At 41.9% G+C, this 26,344-nt stretch overlaps 1 protein-coding gene across 6 annotated transcripts in view; it reads right to left on the reverse strand.

Annotated features, from left to right (window-relative positions):
* The window catches only part of LOC136841608 (cylicin-1-like), a 74,395-nt gene extending 49,106 nt beyond the window's left edge, over positions 1 to 25,289 (reverse strand). Inside the window, exons 1-3 of one of the 6 annotated variants that reach the window (XM_067108683.1) lie at positions 24,956 to 25,058; positions 9,234 to 9,399; positions 4,925 to 5,534 (exon numbers count right to left, since the gene is read on the reverse strand). In XM_067108683.1, the coding sequence (XP_066964784.1) occupies positions 4,925 to 5,447 (523 nt within the window). In that variant the 5' untranslated portion in view covers positions 5,448 to 5,534; positions 9,234 to 9,399; positions 24,956 to 25,058. Of the gene's footprint in view, positions 1 to 4,924; positions 5,535 to 8,636; positions 8,699 to 9,233; positions 9,400 to 23,470; positions 23,573 to 24,955 lie in introns of those variants that run through there. The other 5 variants (XM_067108681.1, XM_067108680.1, XM_067108684.1 and 2 more) reach the window with 5 other exon arrangements.
* Positions 25,290 to 26,344: the final 1,055 nt, after the last annotated feature.

Consider the following 26,344-nt stretch of genomic DNA (forward strand, 5'->3'; position numbering starts at 1 on the left):
GCAGCCGAGGAATACTCCGATGGCTGCCAAAGCATACAATAAAACACAAAAGCCCTTGCCCTGGGAGCAGTACCAAAACCAAGGCCATAAAAGCAAGTTACACATACACCATATAAAAAACCAGTACCATAACCCATTCAGAACAAGACACCACGAATCATGGGTGCTCCAGGTACTCAGTAACCCCCAACTTCCCAAAACTCGACAACCTAAATTCCAGGCGAGTGGATAGAGGAATGTAAGAAATACCCCGCTATCCTTCCTTCTCCAACACCATGCCAACCATGGATAAAGGGCCAAGGATACTGCAGTTTTCATATACAGTTTCAATATCATGTAGATAAAATTCACAAATACTGACTTGCATCTCCAAACGGTGGATTGCAAAATTGCATAGAGGGATAAATTCCACTTGAAGGAAAGCAAAGTCGCTACTGCCCTTATTTCGTGGGCTTTAATCTTGCAAATTGGCAAGTCTTCCTCGAGTCTTAATATGCGACTTGGAAATCACGTCTCTCAAGAAGAACGACAATGCTTTCTTGGATAAAGGACAGGTCGGATCCTTAACTGAACACCACAGGTTAGGAGACGTGCCTCTGATTCTTTTAGTCCTCTCCAGATAATACTTTACTGCTCTTACTGGACAAAGAGCTCGCTCTTGGTCTGTAGGCCATAAAATGTCCATTAAACCTTGGATTGTGAATGAATGGGGCCAGAAAAAGACAGCATTTCATTCTTCACTAAGAACCCCATAGTAAAGCAACAGACCCCATTTCCTTGTGCAAATCCTACCTTCTTGCTCAAAGCCTGCAACTCACTAGTTCTCTTAGCAGTAGCCAGAGCAACTAAAAACAGTGTCTTCCTTGTAAGATCCCTGAGGGATGTGGATTGAAGAGTCTCAAAGGGAGGACCTCAGAGCCATTTTAAAACAACATCTAGGTTCCAGGATATGGAATCTGCCCCGTCCTGTTTCGAAGTGTCCAGTGATCTGATTAGGTCACTGATGTCTTCATCAGTCAACACATCCAGACCTCTATGTCTGAATATGGAGTTGAGCATCGCTCTGTAGCCCTTGATCGTGGTTGTAGCTAATCCTTGGCAGGACCTTAAAAATAAAAAAAAATCTGCCACTTGCACTACAGGGGTAGAAGTAGATGATACATTGTGTCTTCCGCACCAACTGTGGAATATTGCCCACTCATTCTGGTAGATGTTGGAGGAAGACTGGCGTCTACACCTTGCAATTGCTTCCGTGGTTGATCTCGAAAAGCCTTTCGCTCTGACAAGCTTCTTAACAGTCTGAAGCCTGTCAGAGCGAGAGTGGACAGTCCTTGATGGAACCGGTTAAAATGTGGTTGCTTAAGTAGATTTTGTCGCTGTGGAAGTAGTCTTGGGAAATCTACCTGGAGATTGAGTTCTAAAACCACTCCTGTTGTGCAGGAGAAATTTGTTGATTACGTCTCCCACCATGCTGAATGATGGGAAGGCGTAGATGTCCAGGTTCGACCAGTCCTGGAGCATTGCATCCGTTGCCCATGCAAGTGGGTCCGGGGCTGGCGAGCAATACAAAGGAAGTTGGTGATTCCTTAACATTGCAAATAGATCTACAGACGGCTTTCCCCAACGTTTCCACAGGTCGAAGCATACCTGCAAATTCAGCATCCCTTCCATGGGTAGGACCTGTTTGCGACGACTAATTCATCCGCTAAGATATTTAGTTTGCCCTGCATGAATTGGGTGACAATCTTGTTTGGCTTTCTTGTGCCCAGATAAGATCTCTGGTCGCTTGATACAGTGAAAGGGAGTGGGTCCCTCCCTGATTCTTTATGTAGGCCAGAGCTGTTGTATTGTCCGAGTGGACTATCACTGTTGCAAAGTGCTGAAGGGCAAAGTGTATTGCCTTCAGCTCCTTCACGTTGATATGAAGTTCTCTCTCGGATTGTGACCATGTCCCTGAAACTTTCTTTTTTCTAGCAGAGCCCCCCAACCCAGATCTGATGCGTCTGAATATAATGTGAGGTTGGGCCTCAGGGGGTGTAGCGATTTTCCTTCTTCAAATCTTCCTGTTACGAGCCACCACCGAAGGTCCTCCTTGATCTTGGGAGTGATCGGGAAAACAAACAAGTCCGGAAGAATCTTCCTCTGCCAACTGGCCTTTAGAAAAAACTGTAACACCCTCATGTGAAGTCTTCCTAATGGAACAAACTTTTTCTATGGATGAGTGTTCCCAGTAAATTCATCCACTTGTTAGCCAAGCATGACGGGTGAGAGAGGAAGTTCTGAACTGTCCAAATGCAGGATTGGATTCTCTTGTCGGACAGAAAAGCCCGACAAGTCCAAGAGTTGATCTTCATTCCCAAATATAGAATCGACTGACTTGGGACTAATTGGGATTTGTCTAGGTTTATCAACAGACCCAACTCTTGGGCTAACAGAAGAGTCTTTTTGAGGTCCTCCGTGCAACTTGACTCCAAGGGGGAGCATAGGAGTCAGTTGTCTAGATAGAGACAAATGCTGATCCCCATGAGATGTAGCCACTTTGCTAATGGGGCGAGGACGCGGGTGAAAACTTGAGGGGATGTCGATAGACTGAAGTACAGTGCTTGAAATTGGAAGAGCTTGTCCTGGAACACAAACCGCAGATATTTCCTGGCTTCTGGGTGAATTGGAACGTGGAAATACGCATCCTGCATGTCTATGGTCACCATCCAATCCCCTTGAAAGGTAGAAGACAGAACTGAATGAGTGGTTTCCATTTTGAATTTCATAGTCTGAACATAGAAATTCAGGGCCCTGACGCCCACGGCAGGTCTTCAACCTCCCGATGACTTTGGGACAACGAACAGGCGGTTGTAAAACCCCGGGGTGCTGACATCTTCGACTATCTCTATGGCCTTCTTGGTGAGCATAGACAAGACTTCTTGTGACAGGGCCAAATACCTATCCGAGCCTAAAGAGTAGGCCGCCAAGTTGATAGGATCCCTCAGATCCCACTAAATACCTGGATCCCTCAGATCCCACTACATACCTGGATCCCTCAAATCCCACTACATACCTGGATCCCTCAGATCCCACTACATACTTGGATCCTCCAGATCCCACTAAACTGGATCCCTTGGATGCCACTGGATGCTCGGGTCCCTTGGATACCGAAGCACAATCTACGGTTTTCTTGGAGACGCACTTGGGTGACAAAAACCAACTTTCTGACACAGACACTGCAGGTGACACATTAGATGGATCATCTCATAAACTACATAACGGTTTGGGACTCTGATCCAGATCTCTGGTCCACTTGAACGGGATCGGAAAATCAGACCCAGCCGCGGATATCGGCCTTTTCAGTGGCCTGGATGCACTCTTAAAGGGCTAATCGCTCTTTTGACTCGCTTTACACTTCGATTCATCAGACCCCAAATCCGAATCACTCGATGAAAGGGCATGAACTCTGATAAAGGCACCTTTCCAGTGGCTGTCCACCGAGTCCTGGGAATCTTGACAACAGGCTCGGTTGAGGGGACGACTACCCGTGGGCAAACCCCACTGACCTCCCTTGGGCTTACGGTTTACCTCCTCCCAGGTTTAGGGGAATTTGACAGGGACCTTTGCCTAGGAGTGTTGGTGGGACGAGTAGCCACCTTCTCCACTGACATGACACTTGCACCATGATCACTGGCGCTAAACTTATCCATAAGACCCCTCACTGAAGCCTGTATCTGAGCTAAAGTGTTAACTGAGAGACCATATTTCTGGTCCATTCTGGCTTCGCAACTGGCGATGGCATTGGGTTCAGAAGGTTGGAAGTTGGGCAATGGAGTCACAGGTAAAGTCAGAGGACTGGTGATAGGGGAAAATGCAGTTACAGAAGTCGGAAGGGTATGCAAAACAGGAGAACCCTGACTAACTGAATTCTTTGTTTCGGCTTTAGCAGCCGCTTTCCTTAGTCTGTTCTTCTCAAGTTTATCTAAATAACTAGCCAAAGTTTTCCATTTCCCCTGATCCCACTCTTTGCATTCGTCACAAGTCAAGACTGAAGGGCAATTTTGTCCTCTATATTGAAAACAAATGATATGAGAGTCATATTTAATTGAAGTAAGTCTGGTATTGCAGCCCTTGCAGCAAAACCTACTGCTAGCAGAACTAGAATCAGACACCAAGGCAAAAGTCCAAGCTAAATAAGCCAATACAGTTAGCGCAATCGCTACCAAGACCAAGAATACTTCACCAAAAAACGATGAAAACAATTCAGTGAATTATATTAAATCAAATGAAAGCTGACGTCAACAACCATGTTAAGCTGTCAATCAGCAGGGACAAATTGGGCTCGTTAGTAGTGTTTTACCTATCCTTCCCCGAAAGTGGGCAAGGCGAGTTACCTACACCAAAATATTGGAACACTACCACGAGTTTTCAAATATAAGCTGCCGATAAATGACACATAATAGCTATGTAGTTACTTGGTAAGTTACTTTTATAAAAACCTGTTTTTTTCATATGCTACCACTTTGGATTTAAATTTTTTTATTATCTCTTAAACTGGACTTTTGTGTAAGTACAAGTTGGTTTACATTACTAACATATAGAATTGCTGTTAACTGTATATCTAGAAATATTCAAGTGCAGGCTATATCACTGCGTCTTTATCTTTGTTACATAGCAAACTTGCTTACTTATCTGAGGCACCAGACCCCAAAGCATCTTTTAAGTTGCAGAGTTACTTTATGGTATTTCACCATGTACAGTACAAATGAAATGAGACCATCAGTTAATGGAAGACTATGGAGACTAAGATATATAGTAAACTTAATTCTATAAGTATAGGAATATTCTTTAAAAAATGTACCTCTAAGACAAATCACTATCTAACTTTGTTTAGATTACTGGCTCAAAGTGTTAGTATAAAAATAATGCAGAGAAAACTTACTTGCTGCGGCCCGTGGCTCATGGGTGTCCCGTGTATATATATAATGCCAATCTGGAGGGGGCCCATTTCTTCTTCGTGGTGCTGTATACCTGAGCTTCAGTTCCATCTCAGACAAAGGCTTTGGGATGTAATGTTTTTGCTTTGTTTCATTCTTTATATGATTCTGCATAACTAGAGGTTCCCACTTTATTTGAGGCCAATTAAAATCACGAGGAAATTCTCCTTTCACAAGGGCACGCTCAATATATGCCATTGGTTCACTTTTAATGTCAGGTGGTTCTGTTTTCACAACAGAATTCATGGCTGAAGAATTTTTGGCTGATGTAAAGAGCACTGGTGAGAATTTTGAAGGTTTACATAAAGGAGATGGGGGAGATGAGTTTACAGGTTCTTTTTTAACCAAGACCACTGGAGGCTCCCCAGGTTTTGGCACCTTTTTTGAAGCTGGACTCTGTTTCACAGCACCACATACAGACCCATTTACTTCCGACGTATTCCACCACGGCCTTCCTTGTTCTGTCATTTTTCATTAAAATGATGAACATTACACCTACTCAATGTTCACAGTAGTCACGCACCTTCTGAAAGTACTGTAATTTGCTTGCTCCTCCTGAAAAAATGAGTGTCAATAGCAATAATGATAAAACTACTTATGCATTAACAATTCAACAATGCTACATGAATAATTTTGGCACCAAATAAGTCGTGTCAAAGGGGGCTAAATGGCAAATTCTATAGATAAAGCTTTAATATCCTAAGAATTATTCATATTGCCACTAATTTTTCTTATAAAAGTCCCTTCATTTTCAAGGAGTGCAAATTGCACGAAACAAAAAGGATAATTCTATTCCTTTCAGACAATAAAAGAAATAGCTATACAGTAGTAACAAGGAGACATATAATGGGGGAAATTACCAAACTTTTTCTTCCAAAAGTTCCTAGGTCTAAATGTATTGCCTTACATATTCAGTCTGTAAACCTTTGAACACCTTGAACCACTGATTATCAGCTTGTTGATTTGTTAGCATTACCTATCAACCTTAGCCCGAGTGTGAAACACTGCATGACTCAGTATGCTATAATTCCATTAAAGGGACTGTTGTGGCCCCTCCACAATCTTTCTTATTAAGAGCCAAGGAAGATAAACTGTTACTTGCAGGGCTAGAGCTATGTATTTTTATAAAGTATATGGAATTAGGAATACAATATAAAGCCCCTGATTTCAGCATAAAAATTAAAAAGTTTTCAAGTAATTTGTAATTTTCCAGTATTACCTCAATTATCCACATCTACACCATTACCTCAATTATCCACATCTGCACTATCTGCCAACTCAGCATTACCCATAAGCAAAATATATGTGGCTATGAGTACAATAAAAAAAAAAAGCTTTATGTTTGGTTTGCAACACTGCACAGTAGTACAGGACAGTAATACTGTTAATAGGTAATACAGTATAGCTCAAAATAAAGGGGTATAGTGAGGGATACACTAGGGTTATTGCATGGGGGGGGGGAAATGGGGAGGGCTGGGAGGGACTGGGAGATCATTGTCCTCCTTGTGAGATCTTGGCTAAAAGGCAACATCATACATATATGTCATTTTGTTTATTACCTGTAAGTGGCTGATAAAGATACCATGACTATATCACAGACATGGTTGGGAGAGCACTCTTTTGCTTGCAAGCTTTTGCCAATATCACTGGCTACCATGTAATAATGTCACTTTGTTTGTCATTCTGACTAGCTGATCGAGATGTGCCATGGCTACATCACACAAGTTTCGTTCTCTCATTGGCTACTTGTAATGACACCAACACACTTGTTCTGATGCATGCTCCACTTTGTCCAGTTGTACATAATTTTTTAGTAATTGAGTACAGTATTAAGGAAACAAATGACTTATGTCCCCTATACTGTATAAGTCCCTGACTTACGGCAGGGGATCCGCCCCAGTGCCGCGCCATAAGTTGATTTCCACCGTAAGTGGGTATTTCGCCTTTAACGGTGCTTATGGAGCCGTAACTTGATATTTGGCAGTGTAACCTGATGTTGCATCTAGTTACAGCACCGAAAGCGCCGTCAACTTAATGCCTATTCTTGCTGTTAGCGCCATTTGTTGCATCAATTTACAGTGCTGGAAAACACCGTTAACAGCACTGAAAAAGCGCTGAAAGATAAAATCCGCCGTAAGTCGGTGACGCACTGTACAGGTATTCCCCTACTTACGATGGGGTTAGGTTCCAAAAAACCCATCGTTTGTTGAAAAAATCGTAACTCGAATATGGCCTAGCCTACACTAGGGTAATCAGTACCATCTATACATATATGGTAGCCTAGCCTACACTACACAGTATACTTTATACATACTGTATATGGTATAGTAATCATTAGTGTCAGCTAATTCTGCAAGTTCAATGCAGATTGACATGATAAGTCAGTATAAAGAGAAATTGAATAACAAACAAGGCCTAGCCTGCACTTTCTTATATGTACGGTAGCCTAGCCTACATTATATTGTACTCTATTTTCACCTAACACCGTATTATACAAACATCAAAATAACGAATGTTCATCTTTTCCCTGGATCTTTTAAAGAGTTATGCTTTACTACACTGTATCCAATCGTAAATATTCTTATATTGCTTTTGCATTATAAATTCCGATCATAGCGATCAAATGTTTTGGTTTGTGAATCAATCACGCGGTCTTTATTTCGCCGTATTTAACTCGGTTCAGAGGGCATTTCTTGCTTCTAGTTAGCGTAAATGAATCTCTAGATACTTTATTTATAAGGGACATATATATTTTTCGTTATATGAAGTGTTTTTAAGTCGAAATATAACTTAAATATTTATGTCTCGTTGTGAAATTAATTTGGCCATTTTTTTCGTTAATAGATGATGTTGGCGGCTGGCCGTTTGTTTTGTGTTTGTGTAAAAAAAAAAATCAAGATTCCGTTCGCTATTTTCTCGATTTCATCATCATACTACGAACTTTTCGTAATTATCTTTTATCGGCGTGAAAACAGCAGTAATATGTGTTCTTTCATGCCCAGTAGTTTTGATTGAAATACTTTCCAATTTTACTTGCTGTTGAGTTTCATCCATGTTGCCAATGCACGATAATTTATAGTCATTAGCAGCTTGAACATTCTTTTCTCAGCTTCAACTACAACTTGCAGCTTGAATTTACTGTAGCAGTATATTTCCTTGCCGATCTTTTCTCCAAAGCGGATAAGGGTAGTGTAAAAATATATCAGTACTTAACGTCATTTTTAACATAACTACGGTAATTGTTTAACCGTACGATGGTTGAAATACAAGCAAAACAGTTGTTATCCGATTCGGTTATTAGCAAAACAACAGAGTCTCGTTCGGTTGTTTATGGCTGTACGCATTTTCGCAAGAGCATAAGGTTACTAACAATACTTTTATAATTCTCTTACTTTTTTAACTAGAAGATGGAATAAAGAGATGAGAAAAAGAAGTTGGTCTATTGTAAGTTGGTCTCTCTTGCTGCCTGATTCTACGGCAACTGTAGTGTACGCTGTTGCCTGTGCCCGCTCGAAATTTAACAATATTATCTAAATATTGTCGTACCGGTATTAATTGCTAACTCCATCGTAAACTCGAATTATCATAAGACGAATTATCGTCACTCGTGCACTACCTGTATTTACAAATGCACAAAAATTGCAAACGAACACTGACCTATTTTAACTTCCGACACAACGAGAGCAAGTGAGGTCAGCTCATTGAAATAATGTACCTATTCCAGTCTCTCGGGCCAACGTATCGTACACTGTACGCTGCCTGATTGTACGTTGTTGCCTGCGCCAGTCGCCCGCGAAATTTAAAAATACGTATTTTCAAAATATTGTCGTATCGATATTAATTGCTAACCCCATCATAAAAGCGAATTATCGTAAGTCGAATTATTGTAACTCGAGCACTACCTGTATTTATTTTTTCTTTATTTAATCCTAATTAAATCATTTCAGTTTGTTGATTTTATACATTAAAATATCTGAAAAATGGTTATTTTATATAAAAAAAAAATACGAAAAATAGGAATATTATACCATTTTTTAAACTGCTAAGGATATTTATTTTGAAATCAATCTCATTCTTGTAAAAATGTACGAAAGAATTGAAAAATACACACATTCAAGTTTATAAAATGTATTAAATTATTCAATTACTCCTACATTCTTAGCTGTTAATACTAAATGACTAAGCAGATTATCACTGTACAGGCATACAAAAAATGACAATTTTATAATAAAATAAAGTTTTATATATATTTACCAAGCAATTACATAGCTAACAGCTTCCTACCACAGCAGAACAAAAATTCAAATTTCGCGGTGACACTACCATCGCTAGTGTAGGTGACAGGGTCCTGCCCATGATCGGGACTGACAGGTAGAACTCACTAGGATACATCAATTCGTTTGAGCCAAAATACATCCATCTGTGGGGAAGGAGGGAGGGCTCCGATTATGTAATTGCTTGGTAATTATATATAAAACTTTATTTTATTATAAAAATGTCATTTGTATATAAGTGACTTACCAAGCAATTACATAGCCGACTTGACGTTGAGAGGCGGAGGGTTAGATGGACATGAAACTAATCCAAAACATTAAAAGATAATGACTTTGAACTAGAAGGTTGCTAGCATTGAGACAATGCTCGTTTTACCTTACCTGGTAATAGAGCTGCTACAGGTAAATACTGCCTCTGGTCGGCACTCATCTTAACCTGTAGAGGGCATGGCGTATTGGCCAGAGTCACCCTTACCTCTGGGTACTTTTTAGCTGTGGAGGTACACCAATGGCTGACAAAGACAAAAGGAGATGCCCTTGCCCTGGGCATGACCAGAATAAAAAAAAAAAAAACAATAGTGTCACCTACACCACAATAAAAACTAGACAACCAACACCCCAACCATAAAAAACCTGGTGGGTACTCCAGGTACATTTGTACCCCCAGGCTTCCCAACAAATCAACACCTAAAAACAACCAAAATGAGGAGATAGTAGAAGGACAGTTCGCCCCCTATGCTTCCTCTACCAACACCATGCCGGCCAAGGATAAAGGCCCTAACATATTACACTTATCAAAAGCTGCTTCCACGTCTTTCAGGCAGAACGAAGCAAACACGGACTTCGATCTCCAAAAAGTCAATTGGAGAATGGAAGACAATGACATATTATGATGGAATGCAAGAGAAGTGGCGACGGCTCAAACCTCATGACCCTTTACCCTCAAGATCGGGAAGGCGTCCTCTTAAATCTGAGAATGTGCTTCTGATATAAGGCTCCTTAAGAAAAAGGAGAGGCCGTTCTTAGAGAGTGGGCGAGATGGGTTTCTCACCAAACACCAGAGGTTGCTAGAGGAACCCCTGATCTTCTCAGTCCTGTGGAAGTAAAGCTGCAAGACCCTTACATGGAAAAGAAGTCTCTCCCCTTCTTCTGGCCCAAGAACGTTCTACAAGCTCTTAATAATAAATGAGCGGGGCCAGGGACAAGAAACGTCCTCGTTTTTAGCGAGGAAATCAAGCGAAAAAGAGCAAACTGCCCGTCCTTGTGCAAAACCAACTTCCTTATCCACTGCTTGGAGTTCGCTCACTCACCTCGCTGTAGCAGCTCCAAGGAAATGAAGAGCGACTGCCTGTTTTGGAGGTCTCAAAAGACTTGACAAGATCACTAGTACTGTATCTTGGTTCGTAGACAGGTTAAGGCCTCTGTTCTTGAACACTGAGCTAAGCATAGCCCTATATCCCTTAATTGTAGAGGGTGACAATCTCTTAACAGTCTTGAGAAAGAGCAAGAAGTCTGCAATCTGGGCTACATAGGTTTCAGAAGAGACATGATTTTGTGCACACCATCTTCCGAAAACTGTCCACTTGGACCAAGCCAGAGAAGTCTGCCTGAGAGGAGGCAGAAATTCCTAAGGAAGGTGCTTCCCCAGTGGCATAAAACCTGTACTGTACCTCCTCTAAGGAGCTTCGAAGGAGGAAAGGAGAAAGTAGCCTTGCCAGCAGTTCTCTTCGAAGTCAACCACTCATCAACCTCTTTCAACACTTTCTTCAAAGAGGACAAGCTTAGGAAGGCAAGAGCCAGAGGCATGCTTCTTCATCAAAAACGTAGAGGCAGGGGAGACTCAAATAAGCCGAGGCAGGCACTGAATCATGGTCTGCTTCTTCCTCCTCTGACGAAATAGGAAAGAGAACTAAATCCTCAGACTTACGAAGCATCTTCTTCTTTAAGAAAGTCATCAAATCCTCCAATTGACACTTAATTGGAGCCAAAGAAGAATCCTCTAGAGGCGACGAAAGAGGGAGAGGCAGCAATGGCGTCGGGCGCTCAGAAGAAGCATGAGTCGAACGGTCCAAAGTTGGCGCCAACTGAGAAGAAGTTGGTGCCAAACGAGCAGGTGCAGGCACCTGGGACTGAGCAGCTGGTGCCAGGAGCTAGGGAGAAGGCAGGTGCTCAGGAGCGTGAGAACGCTTGGGCTGAGGAGGGAGCGCTTATTTCGAGAGCTCTTAGGAGACAAGATCAGGCTATCTTTGGCACCATGAGACTCTGGACTATCACAGGCTGCTTGTCGAACCTGAGACGATGAGGGAGCCGGATCAGAAAAACTGCAAGAAGGTTGGGGACTAACACTGACTTCCTTAAGTCTCTTAACAGGAGGAGGAGAGCTGTCCGCACCCACAGAGAGCCTCTTCCAAGGATGTGAAAATAGAAGACGCCTCCCATCCGATGATGAATCTTCTGAATCAGACATACAATGTGCACTTAAAAAGACACCTTTCCAGTGGCGCTAAGTCAACACCTGGGAACGTGCAACAGGCCCAATAGAGGGACGACTGCCTGTGGGCAAACCCTACTAGCCTCCCTTCGACCCCCAGTATGTCTTCTTCCTGGTGTGGGGGAGTGGGACAGGGACCTTCATCTAGGAGCACTGGTAGGACAGACAGCAGCCTCCTCAGAAAACACAACACTCTCACTTTGTACTTTACTAGCACTGGGAACACTGGTAGCTCAAACACCTGGAACAGAAGCTTTATCAACAAAAGCCTTAAAAGATAAACCAAGATTCATGACCGTATTGGCCAAAAACTCTTAACTTCTTATCTACCCTAGACTCGAGACTGGCGATGGTGTTGGAATCAGAAGCATGGGAAGACGGTAAAGGAGTACATGGTAAATCAGTAGGAGGACTCAAAATTGGAGAAACAGAAGGGATAAGTGGGGAAGAAACAGCGCCACCCTCAACCAATGAAGGCAAAGGAGTAGCTTCTAAGTAGCTCTATGCTCCGCTCTAAGAGCAGACTTCCTCTTCTTATCTTTATTAAGTTTATCAGAATGTGAACGATAAACCTTCCACTGGTGAGAATCCCAATCCTGACATTACTGACAAGTAATCTCCCCATTACAATCCTGTCCCCTGTATACATTTAATATGAGACTCATGCATAATCTTACTTAAAATCCAGTTTTACATCCCTCAGTACAGAACTGAATGCTAGAACTACAATCTGACATAGCAAAATAGTGAAAAAATTACAAAATAACCTAATAATTCACTAATTGCAAAAAGCCACACAAAATCTGAGTAAGTCACCATATACAGGAAAACAATCCAACAAATAACGCAAGGTACTGCCCAAAAACCACCAACGTTGATCAGGAGCCAGCAGAAAACGAACTGTTTTCCACTGAGTTGTACCTGTCAGTCCCGATAGAGGGCAGGATCCTGTCACCTGCACTAGCGATGGTAGCGTCACCACGGAATTTGAATTTTTGGTCTGCCGTGGTAGGAACCTATTAGCTATGTAATTGCTCGGTAAGTCACTTATAACGGTTTTTTGGTGAAGTTTCTGACAGTATTTGGAGACACTTCTCGTTAATTAACTAGCTCTACATCCTAATCAGAATGTTTTACTAGTTTCTTTATTTGGCACTAGAAATATTCACACTATGTTCCATGAAAAGAGACTTACGAATAGTTGAAGACTATTTTTTAGCAGAATTTCAACTGGATGATCTTCATTTAGCTTCAGCTTTGAGCTTTTCCTTGTTGGCCTGGCCTCCTATATAAACAACTACACAGCTATTTTTTAGTTGTTTTTTGGTCTGCATGTTAACAATGACGTATTTAATGTATATATAATATTCTCAGCAATAATAGCAAGGACAATTTAAGAAAGAACAAATTTTTATAGGACAAGTTCCATCCAGCCACATGTACACAAAATATTGTGACGTCACTGAATTTAGATGAATTACTGATCACACAAAATGGGTATGAAACATTTCAAGTACAAATGCCCTGCAGCAGGGTTAGCCTCTCAAACAAAAGTATTGGAAAAAAAAAATTTTTCTGATCATCCATCTTTTGACAGGTGCCTGAGTTAACTGGCATTTACGTGCCCGTGGTATTTCAACTTGCAAGCAAATGCACCAAAATACATAAAAACTGGTGGAAAAATAACCACAGTACCTTATGGGATCATTTTCTAATTTTTGTGTATGGGCCATAAATACCTTAAATGGTCGCTATGTGGTACCATGTGTCACAATGCATCCTGTAGATTTTGTGGCATTTGTGGGTGTCCCTGCAGCATTGCAAGTACTGTTTTTGTTGTGTATGGTGCTGTGTATTTTGTGTTTGGCCTTACCAACTCCTAAGAGGGCTAGGAAGGTGCTGGCCCTTCAGATGATGTAAGTCGTCAAGAGAATCAATTTGTATCATGGGCAAGCACGGCATAGCATGGTCTACCTTGCTGGACAAGAATGCAAGGTCAAACTGAAGAAGTTCTTTACACCTTTAGGAAAAAGACCTCCAGGAGTGGAGTCTCCAAGGTCATGTCCAAGCCCTGCCATGAGGAGACCAACCAGTCGACATTGATCTGGTTTCGTCAGCAGAGATCAGCTGGGGCGCACGTGCGTGGTGACAAGTCGATGGCTGCTGCTACAAAGTTCACAAGTCTGCATGGGATTGCAGACTTAAGGTGTCCAAGGGTTGGCTGTTTCAGCTCAAAGTTTGACATGGGCTCTTTATCAAGAAGACTCATGATGAGGCTAGACATTGGGTAAACGCTTTGCTTTTTAATGACAAAGCACCTACTCATCCTATCATGGACCACACAACCAAAATGGTTATGCCGGAGAAATTTCCTTGCAAAGGTGATACTGGTGTTCAAGGAGAAGGAAATATAGGGGGCAAGGACTCTGAAGAATCTTCAAAGCTACTCACTGAAGTCTGTACTCTACTCTTCACAGATGCTTGGAGGGCTGTCTTTGTGCAGACCTTGGAGCACACATTGAACAATATCTTGAAGGGATAAGACCTCGTCAACTTTCAAGGCGTCGATGTTGATGACTTTTGTGCCCAGCTAGCAAAAATGTTCCAAAGGACAATGATGGTGGCAATCCTGCCTTCCAACTGATGTCTGATGAGACAACTGCTGCAGGTGAGGAGGAGGATGAAGCACCTGAAGATGACAACAAAGATGATTCTGATGCTCCACAACCTCTATATTACAAGATGAGGAGGATCTTGGATGGCATCTTTGAGCTGATGGAGAACCCCCCCACAATAACCGCAGCTGTTTTGTCAAGGTGTTGGAGTTGGCTAAAGAAGCTCAAGAAATGCAGCAGCTGGTGATTATGAGGCAGACGTTCTTTTCATCAGAATACCCTCAATAGTTTCTTCAAATCCCTGACCCCAAAACATCCAAGTCCACTGCCATCCACTTCTTTGGTAACTTGGTCCTTAAGCTCTGAACCACAGGCAAGTACTTCAGCAATCTTTGTTGACAAGTCCAGCATAAGCAATCAATTTTGCCATTGCTTACACTGTGTGTGTGAGAGAGAGAATTTCATGCTTTAATTTTTTTTATGTTCTATATAGAGCATAATGCACAGCTTTATTTTTATTTTGTTTATAGTGCTGTAGAGTATATTGCGTGTTTATAAGCATATATAGTCCTATGTTGTGACAAACTAGGGGAAAAAAGGTTAAAAATTGCTTTTGCTTATATTCTGTTGTTTTTATCACATCCACAAACTTCAAATATCTGCAAGGGTCTTGGGTGTCTTCTTGCAGATAATTGCAGTAACTCTTATACAAACCAGACCCTTTTTTATAGGAGTAGCCTTCAGCGTGACACAGTCATTGAACTTGTCAAAGTAGTAGTTAAGTAGAAGTTACAGGGAGTAGAGGGAGAGGCTGGTAATACCCCTGATGTCACCAAGACTTTTCCCTTTGGCCCTGGGAACAAAGTGACATAGTTGAGGTGGGCAATTTGATAAAAGGCTCTGGGTTTGGACATGTGAAGATGAAAAATGACAGGATGATGAAAAGGGGTGCAATTTGTATGTCTTACAGCAAAGGAGAAAAGAGGTAATTCAAAACTGGTGAGTAAACATTGTTATGAATGTTTGAAACTGAAAGGCCAAGCATAATTAAGATGCAAGCAAGATAAAAAGTGAGTGCAAGCAAGATAAGAAGTGAGAGGTGCAGTACAATATACCCAGGAAAAATACAAATTACTTTAAAAAGCTTTTTCTAGCAAAAACACAAACCATTACCTTTTCTATCAGAAACTCATTCCTTGCGTGAGAGGTCATCAACAACAGACTGGATGCTGAGTGATCCAACTAGAAATGCCACAAATCCTGTGGCAAAAAGCTTGCAAGAGGACAAAGACTCCTGTAGCTTCCTACTTGGTCTGGCATAAGCATACTAGATAGGTAGGGCCCCAAGGCCCAGGATAAAGTGTAGTCTCTCTCCCAGGTAAGGAAAGCATGGGGCACAAATCACATCCCTTTAAGGATATACCAGTTGGAAGGTGGCTTTCTCTGGTTATCACAAAAGTGATAGGTTCAGTATAGCTCTCTGGGAAAGGTAAAAGAGGAAGGAGAGGCATCTTAAAAGACGAAGCTCTAGGACTGGAAGCTCTCTATGTAGCTACCTGTATTGTCAAATCCAACAGGTACTCAGCCTTAATTGCTGCCCTGCTAGGGAAGACAAAATCAGGGAGACCAGTAACTCTCCATTCATACCCCATATTTACACTAAGTATTCAAACGAGATACTTGTCTGTCCAAATGGAGCTGAGTGCCTATACAAAATGGTAAGTAGCTACACTACCGGTACCAGTGAGGTGTCCAGGGACTTGTGGGTGATGTCCCTAAGGTAGAGTGAGATGAAGGTCGTCTGACATTTTGAAACCTGGACAACTGATAAGTCCCTTTGAAAAGCAAGGGACAGTCCCATACCCATAACTTTGTGGGCAATCACACAGCCTAAATCACTGAAATCCCAGCTGCAGGAGTCGTATGCTCATTTGATCACTGTGCGAAGCCAGATAAAAAGGGGTGATCCTGGGCACCTCCTCCTTATGCTTGCTAATACTAGTACAGAGTCTCAGGTACTCTTGCTTGAAAGGACAGGTTCTTTTCAAATAGCACATAATTTCTCATTCTAAGCATAAAAGCACTTCATCCAAATCACCTCCATCAAAGTCTCAGAGATGTAACAGAAAACCTTATACAGTATTTATATACCGTACTTCCCAACAGGAACTGATGGGTTCTGAGTTTTTGCCACAAACTCAGGGATGCATGAGAAATACAAAGAGAGAGACCCCTATCACTCAAGTGCCAGACTAGATAGGATAACCCGAATGTACTTTGCTGAGGATAAAGCTGGCATACAGACAGTCTTGAGAGCGAGTGTTTGGTCCCAGGCTTTCCCCACAGGCTCATAGGGCAGTTAGGTTAGGCTATGGAGGATGAACCTCCCATGGAGAATAATGGAGCTCCCACCAAGAGGTGCCTGTCTCACAAAGCCAAGCTGGTTGTTCCTGTCTGTCAGTGCAGAAGTGAACTTCAAACTGTTAGCTAGTACTATTGCAGACAAAGCAGAGGTACTTCCGAGAGTTGAGATGGGTGCGTACTTGAAAGTAAATGTCCTTCAGATCTATCAAAGACATGAAGTCACCCTCTGAATACTGAAAATGCCATTTTCATCCAGAAACAAGTCTGAGACACAAACTTGTTCAGAAGGGTGAGGCTGATGACCAGTCTCCAGCCACTAGTTGCCTTTCCCACCAGAAAGAGGTGACTGGAGCTCCACAGATTCATCCTCGACAACTTTGAGCAGATGCATTTCTGATGAAATATGACTGGAAGACCCAGGAACAGTCCTCATTTGAGCAGATGCAGTTCTGATGAAATACAACGGGAAGACCCAAGAGCAGTCCTCATATATAAGTCGGGGTGGGCCAGGACAGGATACTGAAACCCATCTCAGCCTGGCCTCAAATTAATTGGTCATCTGTAGGTGTCCAAGAGCCACTGTCCCCAGAGATTGAGAAGAGTGAACACTAAAGCTCTGCTGGACTTCTTTTGAGAGGCCTTCTCAGGTTTCCCTTCTTCCTCCTGTGGAAGGAAGTTGAAAGACAGTGACTGTGCCCTCTTCCTTGCTGGGTCTTGCTTTCCTTGAATGTTGGGGAAGAGGTCAAAGGAGGAAACATCTCCAACTTGAAGTACAGTACTGTACTACCATTACCGAAGGGTCAGCCTCCTTAGCAGTGGTAGAAAAAGCAGCAGCAGCAGCTTCACCTGCACCAAGAGGAACAGCAGTAGAATCCTCCAACTCAGCCAAGGCTAAGAGGTTGAGGCATGCAGCAAAAGGAGGACTCCCTTGGATGTTCCAAGATGGTCACATCTTACGTTGGTACATATCAAAAAAGATTTCATACCTGGAATTTCAAGTGACTCAGTAGGAGTACATGGAAGCTAGTAAGGTACATAGGTCAAAGTGAGATATGCAAAGATGGCATGAGAAGAAGAATAGCAGAGGTGGGAAAGGAGAACTTAAAAGGGTTTGGAGGCATAACCAAGGGAGTATTCCCTCCCAAGCAGACTTATGAATGCTTCCTATCCCCTTTTTTTTCTTGCAAAACCTTGCCCACTCAGGAGAGCAACCAACACACTCTTTACATAAGGGAAAGGCAAGAACAAGCCTTTTCCCTACAGGAAACATGACATTTTTATAATAAACTAAAGTTTATATACACTTACCAAGTAATTACGTAGATATTAGTTCACTTACATGGCAGCTTGAATTCAAAATTTCATGGGTAACACTTCACACGTCTGTGAAGGTGACCAGTTCTGCCCACTACCGGGAATTCTAAGAATGACTGTAGCATATAACTTCAATTTGTTCACGCCTTATGTCCATCAGCGGGGAGGAGGGTGGGCTCCAATCATGTAATTACTTGTTAAGTATATATAAAACCTTCATTTTATTACAAAAATGTAATTTGTATATAAGTAACTTACCGAGTAATTGATAGGAGGTGGGATACATGGACGTATTTTTCCCCACAAAATTATGTAATGAATTTGAAAATAGAAAAAAAAAATTGCTAGCATTGAAAACAATGCTTGTCATTACCTATCAGTTAAGAGAGCTACTGGGATACTTCCTCTGGTTGGTGCTCATCTTAACTCGTAGTGGCATGGCGGTAAGGCCATGGGTCGCCTCCTACTTAGTGGGAAACTTGCAGCGAAGCAAGTACTCTGATGGCTAGCAAAGCATGATAGGTGCTCTCCCTTGCCTTGGGCACAGCACCAAAATAACAACAACCAGACAACACTGTCACCTACACTGAGATAAAACCACAACCCATCCACTGAGAATGGTAGGTGCTCCAGGTACATCACACCCCTCTGGCTCCGCAAAAAAATCAACACCTTTTAAAAAGGTGAAGAGATGGTAGGAACAAATAATCCTATGCTTCCTTCTGCGATACCATGCCAGTCACTAGAAATGGTCTCAAGGCACTGGAAGATTCAACACTGTTCTAAATTACATTAAAATTAAAAGAAGGCAAACTGCTCTCCTAATTCTTAGTGTGTCCCAAGTTAAAAGTCCAGGAGAGCAATACGTTCTAGTCAGTGGATGAAACAGATCTTGCCATATCATCATATGTAGAGGATGGTCCTCTGAAACTCCAAAAGGACAGATACCTCCCTATTCTCCCACAGAGTTGGAGAGGGCTTTGAGTGCTCGGAGAATGATCTGGTGTCAGGCTGTAGCTGGCGTCAGAAGCGCTGAGCACCACTCGAGCTGAGAGCTTGGAACTGGCAGGAGCTCGGAGCAAAAGCTGGTGCCAGGCTGTAACCAGCGCCAAACGAGCAGGGCGCCAGGCGAGCTGGGTGCCAAACGAGCGAGAAGCTTGTGGCTCTGAAAGCTCTATAGCTGGTGGCATACAGTAGCTGATGCCAGACTGTAGCTGTCGCCCAGCAAACTGAGCGACAGGTGAGCTAGAAGATCGGGATCCCTTGATATGAAAGCAAGACAAGGAGGACAAATATACTTGCAATAGGACTATGTGGAATGGAAGTAGAGACACAGAGGATGAATATACTTCCAGTAAGACTAAGTGGAATGGAAGTAAAGGGCAAATGAGCCTGAAGACTAAGGAGGTATAAGCTGCTCTAATGTCCTTGGCTTTCACTTAAAAGAAGGAAAAATGTTTCTCTTGAGCATTCAAAAAATAAGCCCTTTCAAGATGTGATCTTAGTCTGATCATGTTCAGGTAAAATTCCGAAAGCTGTAGATGGACTGGACAGAAGATCCTCTCTACTTCAGAGTCAATGATGCCTGTTAACTTCCTTAAGGAGAAAGAACAGATCTAGAGCTTGAATAGATCCTCCTTATGGCTAAAAATCCCAGGGAAAACGAGGAAAAAAGGGTCTCCCTGTGAAAAAAGAAGTTAAGTATACCTTATTTTAACCAGACCACTGAGCTGATTAACAGCTCTCCTAGGGCTGGCCCAAAGGGTTAGATTTATTTTACGTGGCTAAGAACCAATTGGTTAACTAGAAATGGGACCTACAGCTTATTGAGGAATCCGAACAACATTATAGCGAGAAAGTAATTTCTATCACCAGAAATAATTTCCTCTAATTCTCCATTGGCTAGTCGGAGAATCTAACAAAGGGCCAGCAGAGTGCTAGCCGAGAACGATACCAACTCATCCAATAAAGAACGTCTCCCTGTGAAAACACCTCTAAATGATGACTTGGATCTCACTAGTATGTCCTAGTTGAAACCAGAGGCCACTCAGAAGGGTGCCTTCTGTGTAAGGTTGCAAAGAGGAATGCAGGGGATCAAACAAGGGACTCGTTGGTCATTCATAATACATCCAGATTCCAGAAGACCAGATTCCTTCCTCACCTGGATGTGTCAAAGACAAGATAAGGTCATCAAAAGCTAGGCCCCTGTGCTTAAACACTTAGTTAAGCATAGTTCAGTACCCTTTACTGATGGAATATGAAAGATGTAGGTCTCAGGTACAGAAGGGGTATCCGAAAAAAGGCCTAGATGTTTCCAAGAAAGGTAGAGACAGAAACCCCCAGCTTCGAAAATGGCCCATTGAGTCTGGTAGATGTGGCTAAAAGATGACGTCTGCAACCACATTATTATTATTAAAACAGTTTAACCAGACCACTGAGCTGACTATCAGCTCTAATAGGGCTGGCCCGAAGGATCTGGATGAAATGACAAGTCTAGGCTAGAAGCCTGGCACTGGGACCAAATATGTCATTCGATATAGTGATGAATGAAAGAAAATGAAATTAAAAACTATACAAAAGCACAAGCTCTCATACTGGAATACACTCACACAATAAATACATACATACTGTACTGTTTCCATATATATATACTCACTAAAAATTTTAAAATTTAGTTGTTTTACAATTCATTAGACCCTTAAGGGCTTTCGTATTTCAGTTATTTGCTTTTTATATTTTATCAATTAAATCACAGCTCCTCATGAACATTAAAATTGGTATTACTGAAAATGTAATAAGATTCTGACAAAATTTCCTTCACTGATCTATTTCCAAAATTTGATAATCGCTGCAGGTTATATTTTGGACATTCATACAATACATGTTTGACATTGTCAATACTTTGCAATCTGGGCATTTGGGAGGAGGGCCACATGGACTGTTCATTGTGTCTCCATGTGTCAAACGAGTATGGCCTACTCGAAGACACGTCAGAATTTTCTGCAACCACAATAGTTTATGCAATAAGTCTAGCAGGATAAACCTTGTACTGATGAGCTCCCTGAAACTTCGAAGGTTCCTTGAGGTGGCAAATAGGATCATAGTCGGTCTGCCCCATGGACTCCACAGTTCCCCATAAGCACTTTGATGGATGCTCCTAATTCCGTCATAGAACTTATCACAAGTTCAAACTTACCATCGATTCTACCTTCAAGACTGGCAATGGCATTGGGGTCAGAAGCATTAGAGCCAGATACAGTACAGGAGTAGGTGGTACAATGGTAGGACGACTGGAGATTGGAGACAGTGCTTAAAAGGGAGAAGGAGGAATGGTAGGAAAATTTCCAGCACTAGGGTTAGGAGCAGAATCAATGCTATGTGTCCTAATTGCTGCTCTAACTTCTGCCTTCCACTTCCTATCACTGTCAAGTTTATCAAGATGGGACTGCAAAACCTTCCATTGCTTTTCACTCCAGTCTTTACATTCATCACATGTATTCTCTTTTGAACATGAATGTCCTCTACAACTAGCACAAATTGTATGGGAATTGTAAGTAGATTTACACACCTCCCAACAGTACCTAATACTAGAGGAACCGGAATCAGACATAATGAAGCCACAATTAATTCACTACTAAGCTGGTTATAAAAACCTAAGCTAGCGCTAGTAATAGAAGCTACACAAAAGTAAGAATAATTCACCATATCCTGAGATAAAACCAGAAGACCGATGAAAGAATTCAAAACAAAGCTGCTGCAAACCATCAATGTTAGCTTGAGCCGGCAGTAATGAATCAAGCTCTTTCGCTTGGTTGTTCCCTCTCATTCCCTGATACTGGGAAGGGATGTCACCAACACAAAAACAGTAGAAGCACTGGTGCAGCTTTTACATTTTGAGATGCCGCATGAGTGGAAATAATAGCAATGTAATTACTTGGTAAGTTACTTATATAAAATATGATTTTCCTATGTTTTAGTGCATACAGTATTTTGAATACTTCTGACAGTAATTTCAGTAACAAAGTAGTAGGTTAGGCCTGAATTTTGAGATACTGAATTGCTCTTATATTCTACAAGTATGGTACCACTGTGACAAAGCAGGGTTTCTGGGTGGCAGATAATACAAAAAGAGTGAAATAAAAGGTTGTAATCTAACAACATCCCACATGATGCTTCTGCAAGTTCTGATTGTAATAAGGATTATCGAAAATTTTTAAAGTGACTTCATGCACTAGGAAAAGACAGGTAGGCCTAACCTAGGTTAGGACTGTGTTGGGGGGGGGCAGTAATGACCCTGCATCATAAGTTAGAAATGGCTAGGTCGCAACCCTATTATTTATTTTAATTTAGTGCCCTTGACTAGCTCAAGGGAGGGGAGGTGAGAAGCCCCTGGCCTGATAAGGACATTGTGCCCTGGGTGAGGTTGGGTTAAGCTGGGCTGCAAACCCACTGTTCATTTTAATTTACAGTGCCTTAGGTAAAATAAGGCATCTAGGTTAGGTTATATACATCCTTGAATATTGCTGTTTGTGTTTTGCCCAACCCAAAACCTTTCTTTTCCACTGGACATAGGCCTAGCCTATGGATATAATGGAGGGATTGGGGTTTCTGAAGCTGTATCTCTAAAACCAGGGTATTAATTTTCTACCTAGCATAAATGAACTTAAAACATTCTAACAAATGAAAATACTGTATTAAAACAGGAAAATTATATTTTCAACTAGCACATAATGTAGTTAGGGTTCAAACTCTTTTTTTTTTTTATGTGTACTGTTAGGATATTATGATTACGTGATCGCTAACCTTTCGTGGGAGCCAGTGAATGTCAGTTGGACACCGATTTTGCTGCCAAAAAATAAAGCAATAAAAAGGCCAAAAAAGGCAAGTAAGAAACATAACGAAACTGGCATACCATGGTTTTGATATCGGGAATGAAATAATTGCTATTTATCCCGTTTTTGGGATGAAAGTGTTAAAATAAAATATCAAAGGAAACCTAAAAACGGTAAGGGGGACCCTGTTGGGAAACTGGGGTTTTTGGGTGGGGGGAACAGGCACAAAGGTATATGATGTCCACAACTTTCGTAATTCCCAATTCACTTACTAGCCACCCTACATACAAAAGGCTGATCCGCCACTCTACATACAAATGGCTACAACATTCAGGCAGTCACAAACCAAAACCTAACTGAACCTAGAATATCCTGTCTTGACCTAACCTAACACAACCCAACCTAACCTTACTTAGGGTACGTGCCCTCACCTGGTTGGAGGGGAGGCTTCGCCTCCCTGGACCGCCCACCGTTGTAACCCAGTAATAACTCAGACATGTGGAATGACCTAGGCTACCCCTTAACGGCAGTAGGTCCAAATCATCATTATTCATTAAGCAATGTTAACTGCAAAGAAAGAGAACTGCACCGCTTCCCTTACTCAATATCGCTGCTATCTGACCAAGAGGGTACCAGCCTCCGCTTCTTTGCAGCAATCAAAAGTTCATGTGAATTGGAAGTACTGGGTCCGGGTCTTCTTATTTTCGGCTGGGAAATTACATCCAGAAATGCCCGAAACAGACACAGAATAAATTCTAAATATCACTTGGGAATTAAATTCGTCAGTGGACACAATGTTAGGGAACACAATTTTATCACGACACTACACCTCGGCAGTCAAAGACGAAAAGAAAGGGTGACTATGGGTTAGGGTGTAGTCTATGAATCATCTCGATCAGACATTCTGATTGATTAGATATATTTAATCCGTGGCCCTAGGGAATGACCCGAGTCAACGGGAAATACGACTGGAATGAATTAAATTTCCCGCGATCAGGTCGGGGCAATGTACGGCGGCAGCTTAGGAACCACAGGGTGAGAGGAGCAGCCGCAATGCGGCCATCTTAAGAACTACGGGAGAGCGGTGCTGCGTGGCACTGTTCACGTCAACTGGGAACTTGAAAAACTTACATTCCACTGAAAAAACTGTTTATCGGCAAACTCAAGCAAACTGGCCGGCTCAGTTACTTTTTGGGTAGCTTTCAGCACGCTGAACAACTTTTATTCTAAGCAATTTTTATTTGGAGTCATTGGTAATGAGCTATAGTCACGTCCCGAGGATATACAAACTACAAACTACTCCTTGGTAATTATATACATTAGCTCCGTGCCTGTTTTTACCTTTATAACTGGTTTTTCTACACTTTTGGGAGTTCTGGTACTGGTGGTGCGTCTGTTTGTTGTCGGCCAAATGGAATGTCCCTTCGTCGTGTTTAATACTGGCCCGGGGGCCGTAACAAGTTATTGCACTTGCCGGACAGGACATGAACTGTTTGAAACAGACGTAGCCGTGCTCTACAGACGTAGCTGTGCTCTGTCATGTGAAGGTGGCATAGGGAAACCCTTTGTTGGATGGACTTCTGGAGTTAATTACACTTGAGCGCCAAAAAATTAAGGGTAAATTCATTAATAGCAAACCAAAATCTGTAGAAAAAGTAAAATTATAGTGCCGTCGCCGCCGCGGAGCTACTATATAGTTCTACCTACCCCTTTACTGTACTTAGTTCTAAGCTATGCTGACTTGCCCACCAGCTGGCCTAGGCTAAATTGTTTAAACATAGCCTAGGCCTACTCTCTTCCTCATTTGGGCTCCATCTCGTTGACCAATCGAGGAAATGCTATGGTTAAGGTGCTCTCTTTCGACCTTTATCACTTAGCCTAGCCTATATCACACACGATTTAGTGATGTATTACATTCATTAGGCCTGTGTTTACCTTTTGCCTTTGTTTCGCTTCCGTTTCACCTACTGTAAACACAAGACATTTGCCTTAGCCTATTTTCACCCTTCTCTGGTATGTACTTTCAGATTACAAAGAAATGCATTACGTAGAAAAGCATTAGTATAAACAAACGTTAGTTAATTACCTTATGTCTGCTCTATGACATCATACGACGGAATATAAAGGAGAAAATGAAGGAACGTAAGCCAACAGTCGTTCTGACGTGCAACAGTGGTCACTCACCTGGTGGTGTTGTTTTGGTTTTGGTGGGCTGGTGGGTGGTGGCTGTGGACGGGCCTCCGTACAATACTCCAAGACAAGAGAAGTGTACAACCACCCACTGAACATATTCGCTCTGCGAAAATCTATCAATGTTAGTCCCTCAAGGGTAGGCCATTAGAACTACCGTAATGTTTGTGCTGGTTTCGTTCTTAGGTATCTTATTGTGCTTTCATTCGTTGTTATCTAATAGGCCTATCATTTTTAAGGTTTTCATGCTGATTTCTTTCTAAAGTATCTTATTGTGCTTTCATTCTTTGTTATCTAAATTTTTAGGGTTTTTTTTGCTAATTTCATTCTTTGGTATCTGTTTTCACTTTTTAGGGATTCTGTTCTGATTTCATTCTTTGGCATTGTGAGAGAGGTGCAAAATAATGAGCAGGTAGACAAGTACTGCTAGTTTATTGGTGTTGTTTCAGATTTAGCCGGCCTTGTGCCAGCACGGGCTCTTGCTCCCAGAGCAGCCCGCAATACTTTATTGATGTTGTTGTTTCAGATTTAGCTGGCCTTATGCCAGCACGGGCTCTTGCTCCTAGAGCAGCCCGTAAAGTTTATTGATGAAGCCAGCTGCTTATGAAGCGGGTGCGGACTTCGGACGTCTGCGTACTTCGCAGAGATCGCCGGTACAAAGATTTGCTGGTCACCTAAGGTCAAACTAATTCTCTACAAAAACAGGACAGGTTCATACAGAAAACATAGTGATCAATAATGTTTGATGCATAACATAAATACTTCGTTACATGTACATAAAGCATGATCATTTGGAAAGACAAAATATACAATTTATAATTATAGTGATAAACAAGCGTGTAAGGTGTCAAAGAAACGAGCAGGTAAAAGTTACTGCTACTTTATTACAGATCCAGGCAGCTTATATTGCGGCCGACTGATGCCGGGCCGTGAGAGACAATGGAATTGACTGTGACCTGAGGTCGAAACAATAAACAATAATATGCAGTGAACGAGTACAAATTACAATACAAAACATACAGAGCTACAATATAGATACAGTCTTGATGCCCGTGAATGAAGAAACATGTGATACACAATGTGTGACATTCGTATAGATACCATAAAGTAAAAATGATTAAAATGCGTGACCTGGCACGTTTTAGGCGTGACTAATTGAGCTTGAAGAAAACGGGAAGTCACCAAAGAAAACAAGCTCAGCGGAGACTTAATTAATGGCGCCGCCGAAACACTATCCTGGCGCCGATTTGGTGACTTTACAAATACTCCCCCCCCAAGACGAGGG

Source organism: Macrobrachium rosenbergii, chromosome 9, assembly GCF_040412425.1.
Source record: "Macrobrachium rosenbergii isolate ZJJX-2024 chromosome 9, ASM4041242v1, whole genome shotgun sequence".
NCBI lineage: Eukaryota > Metazoa > Arthropoda > Malacostraca > Decapoda > Palaemonidae > Macrobrachium > Macrobrachium rosenbergii.